A 22,118-nucleotide genomic window follows, 5' to 3' on the forward strand; every position below is an offset into this window, starting at 1 on the left:
CCATGTAGAGAGCGTTACAGTAGTCCAGGCGGGAGGTGACAAGGGCATGAGTGACTGTGCGCAAGGCGTCCCGATCCAAAAAAGGCCGCAATTGGTGAATCAGGCGTACCCGATAAAACGTCCCCCTGGCCACGGCCGCCAACTGATCTTCTAGTGTCAGCCGTGGATCCAGGAGGACACCCAAATTGCGCACCCTCTCTGAGGGAGCCAAAGTTTCGCCCCCTATAGACAACGACGGAGTCAGTCGACTATGTCGGGGCGCCGGCAACCACAGCCACTCAGTCTTGGAAGGGTTGAGCCTGAGTCTGTTTCTCCCCATCCAGACCCGTACGGCCTCCAGGCACCGAGCCATCACGTCAAGGGCATCATTGGGGTGGCCTGGGGTGGAAATGTACAGCTCCCTCTCTTTGCTTTATCAGAAGATAGTGAGTGTATGCTCCCTCTCTTTGCTTTATCAGAAGATAGTGAGTTATTCTTAGAAATCTGCGGCTTTTTGACAAGTTCTTTACTTACTACTTTCATTCTTTGCTCCTTATTAGCAAGAGTGGGAGATTTGACTGTGTCTGTTACAGAGGCTTTTGTGAGAGTAGAGGATTGTTGCTTTTGAAGAAAAACGGCTATATTTCTTTTCAATGCCTCCAATTCATGTTTTATGGCTGTAAGATGCTCAAATATTGAGAAAACCGTTTGTGCTGTGAGGAGGCATTGTTCTGCCATAAAGTCAGTTGGATTTTCCCATGGTAGCTCTCTATGTTCTGATCTTTCTTATTATTTTTGGGCTTCGTTTCAACTCTCATGGAACAGGTACCCGGGTTGGTTACTTGTAATGGTGACTGGCTATCATTTTGCTTTTCCCCAAGAAATGAGGAAAGCTCTAATAGTTTTTGTTTTGCCAGCTCTGTTTGGAAGTCCCATTATAGTGCTTCAAATTTGTTAGATATGGGGGGGGGGAGAATTTTTTTTAAATTAAACTTCTTTTCGTGAGAAGTGCTCCTCAATTCTTGGCTGTTTTGCAGAGTTTAAAGGAGGGAGATGTCCCGGGCTAATACCATGGCGCTTCTTTCTTTTCCCCATAACTATCAGTTCAAGACAAAATCCGTTATCTATGTATTTGTCTTCACTATCGTCTCATCCAAACAAAGTTAGTTAAGTAAAAAATAAGCTAATTATATAATAAAATAATAAAACTGAGCGGAGCTGCTGTAAATGTATGTTGCTGGGCTGACAGTTCAGGCTCCTCCTCTTTCTGATAAGTGATATAAACAAACATGATTTTTGGATGTTGTACAATGAAAAGTCAATCTTTTGAAGTTCTTCATAACCAATATTTTCCAAATGCCTACTATAGGATGTTACAAAATCATGCATAGGTTAAAAAAAATCCATTCAAAGTGCACAATAGACCAATGGATTTTAATTTGACAGAAAGATCACTTATTTCAGACTCTGCACTGTAGCTAATCTTTAAGAAACTAGCACTTGCTGAATTTTCAAAGCATATCCACAATTAATTGAAAAGGCTATTAAAATGCTCTTTGTTTTCCAACTGTATTGGGGAGAGGAGACCTTGTTCTCATATCTTTCAGCCCTGCACAGATGACCCCCACAACCTTTGGAAGCAGACCACACTGACCCAGACACTACCTCCAGAGGAGATCCTCCATTCAAGCCATGGAATTGGGTTTGAATCCAGCCATCCACTAAAAAGCCACCATGCAACTAGAGTGGAACAGATCTTCCCAGTGCTACATCACCCAGATGCCCGTGAAAGCTGCAGAGAAAGGAAGGAGTCCTGGAACATTGGTCCCCATGTGAAGCCTCAGAAGACAGCTAGGAAGACTATGGGGGGAGGGCAGAAACTCATTGTAAGGTTTTCTTCTTGCCTCATTTGTATTGTAATAAGCCAGTTGAATGTATTTATGGAGGGATGGCATTTGGGAATAGTTGGCACAGCAAGTACTGAACACCTTGGATTTCTGTCTGGTGCGAGGCAAATTTGTCAAGGATATTTGTATTACATGTTTTGTAGAAGTAGCTGCATGCACATATGCACACATACCATTCAGAATCACACTAAGGCTATCTCCTTCACCTACCTCCATGTAAAGCTTCTTAGACTGGTTCTTGCTCTGTGGCATTAAAGCTTTGCATGCACAACTTCCACAAAATTCCAAGGGGGAGGTAACCAGGCCCCCCCAGGCTATTTGCAATTCATATGCTCTCACTGAGGAGGTAGCAGGAAAGAGATCTCCAAAACCCAAGCCCTGAATATGTTGCACTGGTGGACTCACCGTGTGCAATTTAAAAAATAATATTAATAGCCTGGCTTGCATACTGGCTAACCTCAATTGGACATCACAAACCTGGATGCACTGATCTAAGAGCTAAGGCAGGAAACAACCCTTGAAAATGGGCAGTCAGTTGTTATGTACTGAGGCAAACCATGGCTGTGAAGAATTTTGGAGGAATGTGCAAACCTGACCGGAAGCTCAAAGTGGCATCAAACATCTAAAATAATTGGCACAGAATATTGGACACTATAAATTTCTTTTCCATCTAACAGAACTTTTGCCCTTACTTTTAGACCTTTATGGGTTGGAAGCTCCCCTTTTGGGAGTCACTGCAGGGATCTTTTCTGCTGCCTCTATTAGTGCCTTCCCTTTTTGCATTGAGTTTCAATGTTTATTTATCAAGTCTCCCTGACCAGATCAATTTTTAATCTTGTGCCAGTAAAAGTGTGTCACTCACACTCTTATGGCACAAAGGGGGGATTATTGTGGAAAGAATCCAGAGAAAGTAATATTTTGGGGAATATTAAAAAGGCAGAATATATTTCCCCAAAGGAATAATGGAGAATATCTTTAAAAAGACAGAAACCAGCCCCCAGAAACCAGCCCCAGCCCCTCTCCCCCAAGCAGAAACTAGGCAGAGGCCAGCTTTTAGAAATGCAGATGTAATAATCCATTCAGGAAGGTTGGAGCCAGGAAGCTATTATGAAGACAAAGACACCTAAAATTTACATACGCCCACCAAAATTCTAAGGACAAGAGACATAACAGACTTAACCCACCAAAAGGACACACTCAGACTCAGGTCAAAGTACATGACACAGGAAATACAAAACCTCAAACAGGAACAGGGAAAAACCTCAAGAGCCCCAGAAGGTATAAAAGCCCACTGCTCTCTGCATGTGGTCAGTTTTTTCAGAGTTATCTTTCTGTCTGGCTCTCCTCTTCAATAAACTACAACCTTCTTTCTGATTATTCTGATTATTCCCAGCTTGGACTGGACCCTGGTGAAGATTGTTCCTTCAACAGTATAATGAAGTAAGGCCAGATTTTTTTTCATATACTTCATACATTTCAATCAAAATAGCATATTGCAAAAGATTGAATGAAGAAACAGGTATGAGAATCCAGCTGTCTTCTATTAAGCCAGAGATTTGCAAAAATGTAAAACTTTTTTTTTATTTTGAAAAATATAATTATTTTTCATTTAAAATATGTTATTTATATTAACATGTAATGGGTTTATTGTTATGTTAAAATGAATACTTTTTTAAAAATTACTCAATTTTAATTTCTAATTTGGTATTTATCAATAGACATAGCCCACAGAAACAAAAATTTTTTGAGGTTCCCAATAATTTTTAAGAATATAAAGGAGTCCTGAAGCCAAAAGATTTGAGGCCTAGGCTGCCTTATTATTCCTGTAGTTCCTATATTAGGGTTTGCTTGCTGAGGCTGACTAGACCTAAAAGGCCTAGTATGAAGTGTACAGTGGAAATTTTTCCTACTGGGAATAACTACCTCACCTTCACCAGAAAGATTCCTGGGTGTTCTTTACTGCCCAACCTCTTTGAATCACAGAACTGTGGAATTAGACCACAAGGATTATCTAATCCTATTCTCATCAATGCACAGGAAAATCAATTAAACTGATTATGTGCCATCAAATCATTTTCAGTTCTTAGGGAGCACATAGATAGCTTTTCTCCAAGATGATCTGTCCCTAACTTGTTTTTTCAAGTCTCCTAACAATTGCACATATAGCTACTGTAAGAGAATCCATCCACCTTGCTACAGGTCATCCTCTTCTCTTCTCTCTTTTCTTCCATCTTTCCCAGAGAGGTGGGAATTTGAACCTGGCCATTTGTGCCTTATGTGAGAACTCTGGGTTGATTTGTTTGACGATCCATTGGCTTGTTTTCTGACTATCCAAGTATTTGCAGGAGTCTTCTCCAACACCAATGAACTCAAGGTGTCAATACAATGTACAAGAAAACCAATAAAACTACCTTCTTTTCTGGAACTGGAGAACAACAACCTACTTAGGCAGACTTTTCTATGATTTTACAGATGTTACCAGCAGCATATTTTTCAGCATGCTGCAACTTTTTTCCAATTTGGGGGGCTAGTCTCTGTGACAATGGAAAATAGTTCCTAGCCATCTTTTTGTTATTCATGAAAAGCCTGCATGAAACAGGATTAATCTTGATAAGGAACAACAAAGCAGAACAGTATAAGCAACAGAATACTAGAAGACAGATGAAAATTTCAAAGTATATTTAAATACTACACACAATTTTATTAAAGTGTTGTACCTAGTTTTTAATCTGTAAATGTTCTAATAGTATGGGCCTAACATTGTCATGTGTGTTAATTTTTGTATTAAAAAAATCTATACTCACGCGTAAGAAAAATGGAAACTTCTTCCCATAAAATCCAATTCTGAAAAACTCAGGCTCCAAACGTTGCTGATCCATAATTTTATCATATAAAGAAGCTTCCATCAACTATGTGGATTTAGATAAATAAACAAATGAAAAAGAAGGACATTTTGTGTATTTTTTTCTGTACTAATCAAAAAAGCAAAACAAAAAATATCATTCAACTTGATTTCCTACAGATATCAAAAAATGATTTCAGTCCAATGGTACTAAAAATGGTACTAGAGAGTTTTAGATTTATTAAAAGAAACAGCATTTGTTTGGCTCCTGCTTCACTTTTTTCTCTTTTGATTTGTACTATGGTGTTGTACGGATTCAAAGGTTCAGCTGAAGTACTCCTTCAAAGCTATTTCACAAAGTGCTATGGCATAACAGCAAAGTGTTACTTTGTGATGCAAAGTGTTACATCATGTTACTTTAACTTTATTTTGCTTTGCACAGCTACAGGAAATATTAAGGAAGTGCTGACCTACTCCAGACTGTTTGCCAAAAGGTTTAGTGCAGGGCTTTTCAACCTTTTTACCAATTGTACCACTTTTAGGATATGGCAATATTCAAGTACCACCTAGCAAGGTGTCAAAAACTTGATGACCAAAAAAAAAAAAACTGTTCAAAGTTGCAATTGCACTGAAATGACTTATGACCATTTTTCACACTTATGACCATTGCAGCATGCCCAGGGTCATGTGATTTATATTTGGATGCTTGGCAACTGATTCATATTTATAATGGTCACAGTGTTCCAGGGTCATGTGATCCCCTTCTGCAACCTTTTGACAAGCAAAGTCAATGGCAGAGCTGTTGGTGGCCAAGTGCTAAGGCAGGACTTCCTTTCCTCCCTCCCTTCCCTGCCTCCCTTTTTCTCATTCCCATCTCCTTCTGAAGGAAGAATTTGACCCCCCTTATTTTCCCTCTTCCATATATTGATCAAACAAGGAAAGGCCTCCAGAGACAGAAAAGACAAGCTGCTGAGTGAACTAGCTTAAAAAGGCACATTCCCCTTCAAGAATTAGCTACTGGCTAGAAAGGAAAGTAAGGAGCGCAGCCAGCATTTAAGGAAGAAAAAAAAATGTAAGTACTGGGTTCCGGCTAAGCTAAGACAACCTTGCTTGTCAAAAGGTTGCAGAAGGGAATCACATGACCCTGGAACACTGTGACCATTATAACTATGAATCAGTTGCCAAGCATCCAAATATAAATCATATGACCCTGGGCATGCTGCAATGGTCATAAGTGTGAAAAATGGTCATAAGTCATTTCAGTGCAATTGCAACTTTGAACAGGTTTTTTTTTTTTTGGTCATCAAGTTTTTGACACCTTGCTAGGTGGTACTCGAATACTGCCATATCCTAAAAGTGGTACAATCGGTAAAAAGGTTGAAAAGCCCTGGTCTAGACCTCAGATTTCCTAGCTCTAAAGTCACTGGTTATCAGATAACTTGTGTATAAAGACAGGAGCCCAGTAAGATGCTGCTCAGTTGCCTGTAGATTGTATAGCAAACCACCTTGCCTCTGAAGATGCCAGCCATCAGAATTTTTGTTAACGAGACAACAGTTGCTAAATCCTGAAGCCCAACACTGCCCAACAGATATCAGCCATGAAAGCCTACACCCATATAATCCTAGATTCACTTGCACAAACCTAGTTTGTTTATTCATTATATTTTTAAAACCACCCAATAGCTGAAACTCATAAAATAAATACTCATAGATACTATATCTTAAAACAAAAGTCACTATTACATTCTTAGTTTCAATCACAGAAGATGAATAAATTTTATATCTCTATTTGATTATCAATATCTGATTCAGCTGGAACCGACAACCCAAAATTAATAAGATAGACACATTGGGCATCACACAATATTTTTGCCTTTTTTAGGTTGTTATTGTTCTTTTTATCTACTTTTGCTTTAAGGGATTATCTTAAATTCAGGGCTGTGGGTAAAAATGTAGTCTAATTGTGAAAGACTGTACTGTGTGAATAATATTTATATGTAAGAAATCCAATTTCATTACCCGCATCTTGCTGAGATTTCTGTAGTCATAATAGTTTTCATATTGCTCAGCAATCTTCCTGCATAAAATAATACCATTTTCCCAGCACTGTAGACAAATAAGAAAGAGAAATTTTCACCAGAGAGAAAAATCTGAAGGTTTTTATCTGTTTCAAACAAATTTTCAGTTGTCTCCTGTTAGCAGTTCAATATCTACCTTAACAATCACTAATATTATCCCAAAGGAAGATGACAGCTGCTTATGAAAATTGATGACACATTAAATATGATTAAATTTCACTCACAGATGCTTAGAACAACTGACTTTTCATGCACTAGACTGTCTCATTCATGTACTACTGAATACCATTGGCAGAACTGTGCACATAGCCTTATTCAAATATCTGGTATATGTAGCATACAGGAGAGTCAGAAGATACCACTAATGCTGGTTTAAATCACTTTGCTCCCTATTAGGGCCAAAATTTTAATACACTTTGATTAGTATTTGCAACATGCTGTGTCAACTGCTCTGTCTACATTAGGTTATTAAAATACACATGCTTAAGCAGGGGAGTATAGGCTATGTCCATATGATCAATATTTCTCACAAGACCCAATTCACTGCAAGGACAGAGTAATTCAATTCTCCTTTACATATAGGTTTTTTAAAAAAGATATTCATTTTAAAACATCCCAAACAGAGTTTAATGTAAAAAATAATATTTTTCTAAAGAGCATACTACCATTATAGAGGAATCACTTCTACAGTACAAAGAATCTCAAGATCCATCTCACTCTCTATGCATCAGTGCGACTGTTAGGGAAGCATTACATAAAACTGCACAATGATCCAAGAACTGGGAACAGCTGACACAGAAGACTAAGTGTTAGCAGGAAATGGGCAGGGAGCAGGGCAAATGACATTGCATGCATCATGACATTGTACAAATATATAATAATAAAGTTGGAAGGGACCCTAGATGACCTCCAAGGTCCCTTCCAACTTTATTATTACTATTATTATTATATTTGAGTCATGTGATGCAAGTCTATAACTCACTTATTTGCAAAAGGATGGTGTCATGTTGATGTCATTGTGGCTTCTACCAGATCCCTATGCATGGAAAACCATATATGAAACTGGTATTCATTTATCAAGATATTTGTAATAAAGCCTCTACTTATCTACCTATCTCTTCCACGGAAAGAGGGAGGAAGGAAAACAAAATCAAAGATATGGTCCCACAATCTCTTTCTTATCCTTCATACTGAAAGAGGCCAGAGCCTGGCAATTAACTGTACATTTTATAAAACAAAACTAGATCCCAAGAAAAGGCTTTTAGTTACAAAAGGTGTAGGAATAACCACAGGGCTTTTCAAAAAATCTTACTATGAATTGCTTCTATAAACTGTTCAGTTTCCAAAGTAATTCCAAATTAAATTGCACATACTGGCATCAGTTATGTACAAGCCCAAACCCCTTGTAGAAATAATGTGTGATTCCTTCAATCCCCATTCATCAAGAGCTTAGAATATAGCAGAAATTAAACAACCAATAAAAATATATTAAATCCATAATCAAAATTTTATATTTTAGCATCACAATTGGAGCTCACAAGCTTTTTAGCTAAGATAGTCAAACCTAAAATATACTTGGTTTTTATTGATGTAGACCAGGGGTGTCAAACTCACAATGTCACATGGTGTGTCGCGACGTATTGTGACTTTTTTGCCATTGCCAGCAATGGGGTGGGCGTGGTTTTGCCATGACGCATCCGGACCGCGGATCAGCAGTTTGACACCCCTGATGTAGACCCTGTCATTTTAAGATTATCATAGAATTTAAAAATATATAATTCAGCTCATAAATCAGTACAACAGGGCACAGTAGGTACAAATACAGGTAGTCCTTTAGTTACAAGTGTAATAGAGCCTGCCCATTCCACTCGTAACTCAAAAACTCGTAGCAGTGAATCTCGTACCTCGAACGAGACCACTCCCTTGCTCTTTAAGACACACATGGCTCGTTAAAGTGAACATGAAGTATTTCAGGGTGGAGAAGGCAATGGAGGGCCTAGTGATGGAACAGGCCCCCGAGGCCTTTCTGACCCACTATGTTGCCTCATGCTTTCCCCTCCCTTCCTGCCATGCCGGACTTATCTGGAAAAGATCGATCTCCTCTCTGCCACAGTTCCTGCTGCTGCTTGAATCTGAGGCTGGGGGATGCTTCTATGGCCCTCCAACAGCCCGATCCAGGCACTGGACACCTTTTCCAGGCCACTGCCGCCCAGATCAGATGCCAGGGGATGCTTCTGCGGCCCTCTGGCGGCCCGATCCTGGCACCAGAGGCCTTTTCCAGGCTGCTACCGCCTGGAAACGGGCCACAGGAGGGCTGTGGAAGCATTCCCCCGGCCTCAGATCTGGGTGGCAGCGGCCTGGAGGTGTCCGGCATCCAGATTGGGCCGCCAGAGGGCCATGGAATTGTCCCCTGGTTTCGGTTCCATTCTCTGTTGCAGCGAACAGAGGCTTAAAGTACCATGAGATCATGCAAGATCAGTAGTGTGAGATCTCGCCCCACTGATCTCATGTGATCTTGTGTTACTTTAGGCCTCCATTCTCTGCAAATGCACCGAAGGTCTGGAGCAGCCAAGAAAGCGAAGGATCTCAATCTTCGCAGGGTGAGTATTGAAGGCCTGGTGCCTAGGGAGACCCAGGGTGGGGGTGGGGAGAGAGGGAATAACCAGGATGAATATTGCAGTGCCATATAAGGGTGTTGCTGCAATATTCATAATTTCAGGACTTGCTGCTAAGCATTAGGGGATGCTTATCACGTAACTTCGAACAAGCGTTAAGCGAACGCTCATAACTCGGGGATTACCTCTATTGCAGGGATGTCAAACTCAATTTCATTGAGGGCCATATCAGCATTGTGGTTGCCCTTTGGGGCCAGGTGGGTGTGGCTGGAGTGGGTGTGGTCTACGGGGTGGGCGTGACCAGCTCGATATCACTAGCTTCAGGGGTGCCTGGGCAGGACTGGGGCAGATCTGAGGGTCTCCAGCGGAGGAGGATGGGAATGGGGCGAGCGCTGGGACATGGACCCTCCCACCCTACCTCCCTTCCTCTGTTCCTTCCTTCTTCCCTCCCCCCTCCATTCCTTCCTCCCTCTCTTCCTTCCTTCCTTCCTTCCTTCCTTCCTTCCTTCCTTCCTTCCTTCCTCTGTTCCTTCCTTCTTCCCTCCCACCCTCCATTCCTTCCTCCCTGTTCCTTCCTTCCTCCCTTTTTCCCTCCCTCCCTCCCTCCCTTCCTCCCTCCTTCCTACCCACCTTTCCTTCCTTCCTTCCTCCCTCGTTCTTTCCTTCGCCTTCTCATCTTTTTCCTTCCCTGCGCTCAGGAAGGGGTGATGGGAGGGGGAGAGATTGCCAGCACTAATACGCTGCTGCCAGCCATTCCTATACCATGTGGGTTGAAAGGGATGCCTCATGGCTTCGAGGCTAGAGGTGCTGGTGTGTGTGTGGGGGTGCTGATCTACAACCTGGTTGCGTGCATCAAATCCAGAACGCGCTCAGCCTAAGATCCACTGGAACCAGCAAGGAGCTGCCTCGCCACCTCTGCCCCGCCACCCGGGTGTGTGCACAGGAGACGGCCAGCGCCGGCGTCCTAGGTGAAGTCAGCCTGCGGGACAAGACAGCCAGCAGGGATGCCAGACTCCGCTTGTGTGCGCACCCAGGGGACAGGGCAGGGCTGTAACGTGGATTTAACACTGAGCGTGTTCTGGCTTTGATGGAGGCAACCAGGTTGTAGATCAATGCCCGGTCGGCCTGGGCCGGGCCAAGGTGCAGCGGGCCGGTCCTTCGCTCTTTCCAGACCAGGTCCCCGGGCCGGATGGTCCGCGGGCAACATCCGGCCCACGGGCCTTGTGTTTGACATGTCTGCTCTATTGGATCAAAGATGAATCATCCTTGTTTTAAAAAACAATATTACAATCTGAACTATTTGAACCTATCTGAAAGATATATATTAAATGAAATATGTGTATGGGTTACAGGTTGAAATTTTCCCTAAACAGCCAATTTCAGATTTCATACTGTATGAGTATGTGCAATTTAATTTGCATATCAAATATGATGTACCTCAAAAAATAGATGGCAAGCAATATTAATAATTAATTGTTCAAACAAGGCAGTCGCAAATAAGAAAAATAGCAACCAAAACTCTCTTACTTTTCCTCTGTCAAAATTCTGGATGATCGTGAGATGAAGAAATTCTTTGCGCTGCCATTCTGTCTGCATGGGATAGTTCAGGAATTCCCGCAATGGTCTGTCGGACCATTCCAACAGTTCATCATACAGTAAGAGTGTATAGGCAGCCTCTGTCGAGTTGCACAAATAAACATGAAACAATTTTAATATATATACAGTAACAGAAAAATATATATTCCAGAAACAATTGATATATTACTAAATAATTTGCTCCTTGATCTTAAGACTGCAACTGCATTTAGATGTCAGGATAAAATAATGAGAATGAAACAAGCTTTGCCTATTCATGTTTCTCTCCTTTTCTTCTTTTCTGCAGGAGACCAGATGCTTTTGCTTCTGATTTTATTTAACTGTTATTTAGTAATACAAACACTAAATTATTGTTAATCTTGACAATGGATTATAGAACCAGAACAATTTCATGAACTACTGTTTTAAGACAGCTTGTTTCAGATAAATTATAGTTAAGCTTAGCCATATTTTGCAGAGCTTGAGTAACAGTCAATCAAAAGTAGAATTTCTGAACTACAACTCAAAATAGGGATAGCAGGAAGAGAGAGAGAATGGGTGAGGAAGGTGGATGGTTAAAAAGTTTGATAAATAAATAAATATGAATAAATAAAATAAATAAATAAATTAAATATAATATGCTAAATGCAGGTGGAGGTTAGTGTAATGGAATATAGGTCAGAGTTGCAAAAGGGAGGGCTCTTTCGAAGGAAGCAAAGAGACAAAAAAGCTTGGAATCTTTGATATGTAGAAAGGTGGAATCCTCCTAGCATTACACAGGGTATATCTAATAGTTATGCACATAGGTGCTTTAGTCTGGCGAGGTTTGTTTCTGTAGGCGAGCAACAACAAGGAAACTACTCAGAAGTCACTTCTTGTGTCATTCTTGGTTCCTTGGTTCCTAACAGGTAGACTCATTTTTTCCCCAATAAATTATTCTTTTCTGAGATAGTTGAAGGCAACATTCATATTTACATATTTTGCAGTAAGGATTCTTAACAGTAATGTTATAACCATCATTTACAAATCATTTACTCTTCTGGGATGGCATCACATGGCCTCCACTGTATAGGGAGGTCAAGGAGCATAGCAAAGAACCAGAGACTACATTTGGGAAGGAGAGCTGGCCGCTCCACCCCTCAGCCTCCCTATATAGTGGCATCCATGTGGCACCATCCAAGAAGTGGGTGTTATTTCTGAGCAGCCACAATTCATTGCTACTGCTTTCAAAACTGGCACTCATTTCCAGGATAGCACCACATGGTGTCTGTGTAGGAAGGCCTTGCAGTAGAAAGGCTGCTTCTTGAAGGAGATCTACTGAAAAGTGGGAGGTGCTGCAAATGCAGGCCTGGGCCAGCACAAGGCCTCCTAAGGTTTTCCCCATTCTGAGGCACCCATGCTCTGCTTAACAACCACAATGTGGGGAAGAGGGATTGGAGTTATTAAGCAAGGCTATTACCATAACTTGCAAACATAATGGGCAGGCTCCATTACAGTCATAAGGACAACCTGTATCATAATGGCTTACAGTATCCATTGGTTGGTCTTATCCAACCAACTTATTTTGGTACCTGAAGAATAAAATGTGCTTCTCCCACTTCCTGAGATTAAAAATAGAATAATACATTATCATCCCACTTTTCTAATAACGAGATCTAGGTAATATACATTTAGAATATTTCCAAAAATATTTTGTCCAGGTTATATGAAAAAAATATTTACCTGTAAAGTTTTGTGCTTTTAGGTGCAGATCATATAGTTTATGTATGTACCTAATATACATCTCTTCTTTATTCAGTTCTGTTTTATAGAAATTCTGGAACCAAAGGAAATTATGAATACCATTACAACAGATAATATAACTATATTCTACAAATCACTCAGCTCTCTGTCTTGAAAATGATGTGAATGTTTTGTTCACAAATCTTAAGCAATTGTTTTATATTTTAAAAATTAAATAAAAAAGAAAGGGATACATTGTATGACTGACATGTACAAAACACATTAAACTCAGAAAGTGAATAAAAATGCATGTTTAAAAATTTCAGACGTTTTATCTAAATCCTAACTGATAAATAGGCTACTTTCCTAAGCTTAGGCATTACAACATATTCACACAAACTAGAAACATGCTAATGATATTATCAGAAGTAGTGGAGCTGCTGTTTGCTTGTTTTTCTTCCTTACTTGTCAGCATTTTTAAAGTGTATCAATCGGAACAGAATAGCCTAGGGAAGGAAGGGAAAAAACCCTGGCTATTTGAATGAGAGGTCAAGGACAGATTGTTAGATGCCTCCTCTCCCTTAACCATCTTTTTAAAAGCAAAAATAATATTTTTGTTCCAAAAAGATCTGCCAAATGTGATATTAATGATTGGGAATTCAGGGGACTGAACACTTTGTCAAGCTTTTTGACAATTTTACTGCAGTAAGGGACTAAAGCTAATGTTCCAGTTTTAAAAAATTTGAATGCTCTTGCAATAAACAACCTATATAGATTTTTGGGAATTTATGTTGTTTAATTATTTGAATAACGAAGCATATGTTAAAAGTGTGTGACATAGAAAGATCAGCGTATGACTATGCCTACCAAAAGAACTTTTGTTGATATTAGAAACAGGTACCGGTATATCTTGTGTGATGGTGATGGGATTTATTCCTATCTCTCTACTAGATATAACTTTTATATTTGTCCTAGCAAGGATTTTTCAAAAGAGTCATATTGTAACTAGGAATGAAATCTCCTACTTGTGGATTTTTCTAGTACTATTTCCTTTGTGTGTTTTGCATTCTGGATTAGAAGCACACTTATAACTAATTCACATATGCATGCATACCAACTAATGACTGAAATCTATGTTTTTTCTATCATCACTTAAAGACTGCATAACAATGATTTGCATATATGAATGAGACATCATAGAAAAATATATTTCTAAACAAAGTGCTACACATAACTAAATTAAAACTTTGAGCATTATAGCCTTGACTCAATTTCTGTCCATTACAAATAGCTATTTTAAATAATAATGCTATTTTTAGATAGGGAATTGTGCTAAAATTATATGTAAAAAAATCTTGAAGCCAAACTTTGTCTTTTTGAACTGAGCTGTGTAAAGAAGTGATAGAAATAAAGGAAATGTCTTAAAACTGTAAGAGAAAATAACTGTAAGAGGAAGTAGCTGCAAAAGGAAATAGCTAGCTGAAAGCTAAAAGAATTGGATAACAGGAAAACTAGCTGTATTGGATAATAGGAAAGGCAAGCCTAAAATTGAAAAACAGGAAAGAATCTACTGTTCTAAGAAGCCATAAAATATCCCAGAACTCAAAACAGACAGCTCAGCATACCTAATATCTTATTGAATATTATTTGACACACCTTACATATCTTACCTCCTAATTTTAATGTACATGTGATGTATGATTTTGTATGTAGCAAGAAATATGTAGGAGGCAGTCGGGAAAAGTGTAACTTCATAGTACCTCAGCCAATGGAGAACAAGGAGGGATGTGGCAGCCGGGACAGAGTTATATAAAGAAGAGAATATTTTGGGTTGGAACTTTGGAGAGAACCAAGTTTTGATAGCTTCTCTCCCCATTTGTTGAAATAAATGAAACAAAAGGCTTTGTCTGTGCCTTGGCTGGTTATTGGTCAGGCGAGCTTGCCACTGGTTCCAAAGAAAAGTAGCAGGAGCACATAACAGAAGGAAATGTAGAAATGTGATTATAAAAGTCGACCATTAGATTTAAAGTCAAATAGAATTGTGCATTGAAATCTTATTTGTCCCTGTGATCATTCCAAAGATATTATTCTGACTTTCCCATCACTTCAGCCTGTAATATTTACAGAAAATCCACTTCCACACAGGATCCCTGTGGGCCACAAGCATCGCTGCAATGCATCAAAAATATTCTTGTTGATAGTCAGAAAAGACTACATTAAACAATGTAGGTTAAATAGAACTGCAGAAGAATACTGCAAGCTAAAACTAGCATTTTTACCTTTTAATTTCATGAGCTGAAATACTGGAATTGTCTTTCAAGGGAATAGGCAGAATTGTAAGTCATGCCTATGTTCTTCTACATCAGAAATCTAAGGTAAAATATTTACCAAATGCTGAGTCCATATTGAAAAGAGTAATGAAAGAAAAGAACAGTGGGAGTCCATGCCTTAGATAAAATAAAAATAGCCTGCAATTAAAATGTCACCAAGGATTCAGACTCTGGCAAGCTCTTGCTGTTAACAGCTATTTGGTTCTTGAAATAAATGGCACAAGTTTGGATGTTTCTAGTCTCTTCTTTTTTTCCTTTAAGAACAAAGGCATTCCAGTTTAGCCACAGGATTTATGGGCTTCCGGCAATCAAATAGCTCTTAGCATAGGTTGGTCACAAGGACATTGGTAGAACAATGGCTATTTTTATATATTTAGATGAGGTTTGACACATTCTAAAAATCTTCCTCGTATCTAGTTAAAATAAGGACAACTGATTTCAGTTGGGCTTATTTCCATGTAAATTTGTATATTACACATTTATAAGTTTTAAAATATTTGTTAGTTTCCAATCTAAAGTTGGTTGATATTACAGCAAGACCCCTCTCCTAAATGACATATACCCTGGCCTGTTACCTCTCATTATGATACCAATATGACAACTGATAATCCCATGTACTTGAATAATCTAAAAACTATTACTGTTTCACTATTGTATGTTTGGCAGGTAAATAAAATATGATATTTTAATTTCTTGAACTTGGTATTGTTTATTCTTAGGATTGCTTTTGTGTATTTTTAATATAGTATCATATCCTATAAACTTTTACATTTAGTGGCAGAACCCAACAAAGCACAAAACCCAACAAAATGTTCATCCAGACCACAAACATTTCATCAAACATTATCAGCCTCAGCCACAACAGTGACTTAAAATAACTTACATAGAATTAAATATAGTACATCACATTAATTAAATTAAATTATCTAACTAAATTGAATTTAGTAAATAAGAAGCGTCTCAATAACAGTATACCTGATATATTTAAGGGAGAATGTGATATATAGTGAGGGGAAAAATTATTTGATCCCCTGCTGATTTTGTATGTTTGCCCACTGACAAAGAAATGATCAGTCTATAATTTTAATGGTAGGGTTATTTTAACAGTGAGAGATAGAATAAGAACAAAAAAATCCAGAAAAAAGTTATAAATTGATTTGCATTTTAATGAGTGAAATAACTATTTGTTCCCTTATCAATCAGCAAGATTTCTGGCTCCCAGGTATCTTTTATACAGGTAATGAGCTGAGATTAGGAGCACTCTCTTAAAGGGAGTGTTCTTAATCTCAGCTTGCTACCTGTATAAAAACACCTGTCCACAGAACCAATCAATCAATCAATCAGATTCCAAACTCTTCACCATGGCCAAGACCAAAAAGCTGTCCAAGGATGTCAAGGACAAGATTATAGACCTACACAAGGCTGGAATGGACTACAAGACTATCGCCAAGCAGCTTGGTGAGAAGGTGACAACATTTGGTGCAGTTATTTGCAAATGGAAGAAACACAAAATAACTGTCAATCTCCCTCAGTCTGAGGCTCCATGCAAGATCTCACCTCGTGGAGTTTCAACAATCATGAGAATGGTGAGAAATCAGCCCAGAACTACACAGGACAATCTTGTCAATGATCTCAAGGCAGCTGGGACCATAGTCACCAAGAAAACAATTGGTAACACACTATGCCGAGAAGGACTAAAATCCTGCAGCGCCTGCAAGGTCCCCCTGCTCAAAAAAGCACATGTACAGGCCCATCTGAAGTTTGCCAATGAACATCTGAATGATTCAGAGGAGAACTGTGTGAAAGTGTTGTGGTCAGGTGAGACCAAAATCGAGCTCTTTGGCATCAACTCAACTCGCTGTGTTAGGAGCAGGAATGCTGCCTATGACCATAAGAACACCTTCCCCACTGTCAAACATGAAGGTGGTAACATTATGCTTTGGGGGTGTTTTTCTGCTAAGGGGACAGGACAACTTCACCACATCAAAGGGACGATGGACGGGGTCATGTACCATCAAATCTTAGGTGAGAACCTCCTTCCCTCAGCCAGGGTATTGAAAATGGGTCGTGGATGGATATTCCAGCATGGCAATGACCCAAAACACACAGCCAAGGCAACAAAGGAGTGGCTGAAGAAGAAGTACATTAAGGCCGTGGAGTGGCCTAGCCTGTCTCCAGACCTTAATCCCATAGAAAATCTGTGGAGGGAGCTGAAGGTTCGAGCTGCCAAACGTCAGCCTCAAAACCTTAATGACTTGGAGAGGATCTGCAAACAGGAGTGGGACAAAATCCCTCCTGAGATGTGTTGAAACCTGGTGGCCAGCTACAAGAAACGTCTAATCTATGTGATTGCCAAAAAGGGTTTTGCCACCAAGTACTAAGTCATAGGGGGTACCTTGCTCAATAGTAGTAACTGTGAGAGGGATCTCGGAGTCCTAGTGGACAATCATTTAAATATGAGCCAGCAGTGTGCTTCAGCTGCCAAAAAAGCCAACACAGTGCTAGGCTGCATTAACAGAGGAATAGAATCAAGATCACGTGAAGTATTAATACCACTTTACAATGCCTTCATAAGGCCACACTTGGAATACTGCATCCAGTTTTGGTCACCACGATGTAAAAAAGATGTTGAGACTCTAGAAAGAGTACAGAGAAGAGCAACAAAGATGATTAGGGGACTGGAGGCTAAAACATATAAGGAACGGTTGCTGGAATTGGGTATGTCTAGTTTAACAAAGAGAAGGACGAGGGGGGACATGATAGCAGTGTTNTTATTATTATTATTATTATTATTATTATTATTATTATTATTATTATTATTATTATTATTATTATTATGTTTTGTGAAGGGGTCAAATACTTATTTCACTCATTAAAATCCAAATTAATTTATAACTTTTTTGAAATGCATTTTTCTGGATTTTTTTTTGTTATTCTGTCTCTCACTGTTAAAATAAATCTACCATTATGGGTTTACTGCAATTTATTATAAAAAATTATCTGAAGAAATGTTAGAACCCTTGAGATGTCTTTTTAATGATATTTTAATGGGAGGACAAATACCACCATCTTGGAGGTGTGCATTTATTTCACTTATACCAAAGGAGGATCAAGATATGACTCAGCCTAAAAACTATAGGCCAATATCTTTACTGAATACGGATTATAAGATTTTTGCAAAAATATTAGCTAATAGACTAATGCAAGTATTGAAACAGATTATTCATGTGGATCAATCTGGATTTATAAATGGAAAATATATGAAGAATAATGTTAGACAAATTGTGAATTTGTTGGAGTACTTGGATAAAAATAATCAAATCCCGGCGGCCCTTATCTTTTTGGATGCTGAAAAGGCCTTTGATAAGTTGGACTGGCAATTCCTGCTACGGTTGGTTGATAGAATGAATTTTGGGGACAGATTTTCGTCAGCGTTAAAGGCTATCTATCAACTACAGTCTGCTCAAGTGATAGTAAATGGAGGTTTGACAGACTCAATTAAAATTGAAAAAGGTACAAGGCAAGGCTATCCACTATCACCGTTACTGTTTATCCTGACTTTGGAGATTTTATTAATTAAGATTCGTGAGTCTTCACTTATAAAAGGAATAACTTTGGGTAACAATGACTATAAGCTTAGAGCTTTTGCTGATGATTTGGTTTTTACTTTGTCGCAACCAATTGATTCGGCAAGAAATTTGATACAGATATTGACGCTATATGGGAAGGTGTCTGGATTTAAAGTAAATAATAATAAGACTAAAATATTATCTAAAAATATGTTTATGAAAGATATAGAAATTTTAAGTAATGTAACTGGTTTTGAAATACTGGAAAAAGTGAAATATTTGGGTGTTGATATTACTGCTTCTAATGCTAAATTGTATAAAAATAATTATGACAAGTTATGGAGCAAAGTTCAAAAGGATTTGATGGAGTGGAAGAAATTACAGTTCTCATTATTGGGAAGAATTGCAGTGATAAAAATGAATGTTCTCCCAAAGTTTCTTTTTTTGTTCCAGATGATACCTATTTTAAAAAAGGATTCAAATTTGGAGGAGTGGCAAAGAGGCATCAACAGGTTTATCTGGCAGGGGGAAAAACCTAGGGTAAAATTTAAAATTTTGCAAGATGCACGGGAAAGAGGGGAACTTAAAGCCCCTAATTTAAAATTATATTATGAAGCAGTGGTTTTAACTTGGATTAGTGATTGGATTAATTTAACTAATAGAGATATTTTGATACTTGAAGGTTGGGATTTATATTATGGATGGCATGCTTACTTATTTTTTGATAACAAAATTGATCGTGTTTTTAAATCTCATATTTTGAGAGTTGCACTTTTGAGAGTTTGGAAAAAGAATTCTTATAAGGTAAATTTAAAAATCCCAATGTGGGCTATTCCAGAACATGCAATACAAGGAATTATAAGAGGTGTAAAATTAGAAGGAATTGTTTACAAAGATCTACTCATGTTAAGAGGACAGGACTGGCAAATTAAATCACTGGATGAGTTAAGACAGGATAATGTACTCCAGTCCTGGTTTTTATATTTCCAATTGGTTGAGAGATGGCATATAGATCAAAAATTGGGTTTAACTGTAGAAGATGTGAACTTGATAAAACAGATTAAAGATCAAAGTAGAGCCCATATTAGGAGAATATATAGTGTTTTGATAGAACTTGATTCGGAAACAGAATTAGTTAAAGATTGTATGATTAAATGGGCTCAAAATATTCAAGAACCAATAAAGTTAGAAGCTTGGGAAATAATTTGGGTAAGAAATGTCAAGTTCACCCAAGCACAGAATCTAAGGGAAAATTTTTATAAAATGTTTTATAGATGGCATTTGGATCCTCAAAAATTGTCTTGCATGTATCCGAATTTGCAACCAAAATGTTGGAGATGTGATTGTATGGATGCTACTTATTATCATATTTGGTGGACATGTAGGGATGTTAAAGCCTTTTGGATTAAGATTTGGTGGAATATTCAACAGATCTTTAAGAAAAAGATAAAATTTACACCGCAGTTATTTTTATTGGGTATCATGGACAATTTGGATCAAAAAGAAATGAAATTGATGTTGTACTGTATAACAGCAGCAAGGACATTAGTTGCTCAAAATTGGAAAAAAAAGACGTTACCAACTATGGATGATTGGAGACAGAAGGTATCGTATTTTGCAGAGATGGCAAAAATATCCACGTACCTGAAGGATCATTTTCAGGAGAAATTTATCTCAATGTGGAGAAGATGGATAGATTATATTCAGAGAAAGTATGAATTGAATAATTATCATGTAGCTTTTGATTAAAAATTTTAAATAAAAATATGTACAACGAATATTGACATATTTAAAAAAATTTGTATGTATTTTAACGTTCTTTTAGAGTCACAGTAAGTTTATACTAGTGTGTAGTAATAACGAGTAGTTTTGAATAGAATTGGATTATTGTGCGTTTATTTCCTGGATTAGCTCTGGGAAGTCCTGGGGGGGGAGGGGGGAAAGGGATAGGTGTCAATAGGTTTGTATTGTAGATTCACATGTATATGTATATATATGTATGATTTTTTAAGGAGGTGTCCGGTGGGTACCCCAACTGCACCAGACGGGATGGTCGAGAGAGGAAGGGAGGTAGGAAAGAGGGAGGAAGGAGGAGAGGTTGTAGGACTGGGAGGAGGAAGGTGTGGTAAGTGAAAGAGGGGGGTGCAGGGGGGGGACACCGGACACGTCCGTGAATGTATTGATTAGTGTTTCTTGGTTGATATTGTGATAAAAGATTTATGTTTTTGTTTTTAAATGAAAAATCAATAAAAATGTTAAATAAAATAAATAAATAAATAAATCTACCATTAAAATTATAGACTGATCATTTTTTTTAGCAGTGGACAAACGTACAAAATCAGCAGGCGATCAAATATTTTTCTCTCTCACTGTAGCAGTTAGTATTGAAGTACTGTAGAACTAGGATTGGATTGGGAAAAGCAGATTCAGATCCTAGCAGGGCCATGAAGCTCTCTGAAAGATGGTAAATTTGGCTAGTAGAATAATCTCTGTTCTCATTTTCATCCTTTAGAAAAGTCTAGTAGATTATACTAAGCTCTTACCTATCCCTTTATTCCTAGATTTACACTTCCCCCCCCCCTGCATACTTCCAAAGACATTGACTAGGTAACTATCAATATATATTCACTATAGCATAAATATTTCAATATTTTATAATAGGCTTTGTATTTATTGCTGCACATCACTCGTGCAGTAGAATTTGCACTTCTAACCTTTCTGGAAAATAGGCTGTTAAAGAATAAGCTTCTCATATTTTTAATATGAAATAGCAAAATATCCAGAATCAAAGAGATACACACCAACAAACTGACAGTACATCCAATCTTTTTGCCATCCACTTCTCCCATTTTCATGCAGTCCCTGGACAAGGGAAAAACATTTGAATGAAAAATTATGCAGAAAATCTAGTTTTGCACATCAGTTTAAATAATCTATCAAGATAAATTTTATTAAAAGATTCATACACATTACAGATTCAAGTATATGTTCATACCATGAAATGCAAAATGAATTTAAAAACTAAAGGAATATATAGCTGCATTGTTTTCTCATGCAGTCTTTCCTTATATATTCCAACTTTTATTCTCTCTCTTTCTTTTGCTATTTTCTTGTGTTAATTTGTATATTGCAGACCCTCAAAGCAGTAATGTTTAGTGCCATTTTATATAATACAATGTATACAAGGAGAACATTCATCATCCACTAAAATCAGAGAACTGTTGGTCACAAAGTAATAAACATATTAAAAATATTTTAATATAATAGAAATCAAATAATCTCACATTAAAATAATATTAATAATTTTAATGTCTGATAAAAATTGCTTATGCACATTTCTCCCATCACAGATTTGGCCCCTATATGACAATATAGAGCAGGATTCAAACAACATTATATTAGATTTTATGCATGTTAGGACTAATATTCTACCTAAAAAAGACTGCTTCTGTAGTATAGATGACTTTCAAAATTTGGTTGTAATATATCAGCAAATAATTC

At 38.0% G+C, this 22,118-nt stretch overlaps 1 protein-coding gene across 1 annotated transcript in view; it reads right to left on the bottom strand.

Moving 5' to 3' along the window:
- The window catches only part of DOCK4 (dedicator of cytokinesis 4), a 246,511-nt gene that overhangs the window by 72,140 nt on the left and 152,253 nt on the right, over positions 1-22,118 (bottom strand). The window contains exons 20-24 of the mRNA XM_015814036.1: positions 21,419-21,479; positions 12,719-12,812; positions 10,949-11,097; positions 6,748-6,834; positions 4,691-4,795 (exon numbers count right to left, since the gene is read on the bottom strand). Coding sequence (XP_015669522.1) covers positions 4,691-4,795; positions 6,748-6,834; positions 10,949-11,097; positions 12,719-12,812; positions 21,419-21,479 — 496 coding nt within the window. The remainder of the gene's footprint in view (positions 1-4,690; positions 4,796-6,747; positions 6,835-10,948; positions 11,098-12,718; positions 12,813-21,418; positions 21,480-22,118) is intronic.

This window comes from Protobothrops mucrosquamatus, unplaced genomic scaffold (genome assembly GCF_001527695.2).
Source record: "Protobothrops mucrosquamatus isolate PMUCROS unplaced genomic scaffold, P.Mucros_1.0 scaffold_78, whole genome shotgun sequence".
Classification (NCBI taxonomy): Eukaryota; Metazoa; Chordata; class Lepidosauria; order Squamata; family Viperidae; genus Protobothrops; species Protobothrops mucrosquamatus.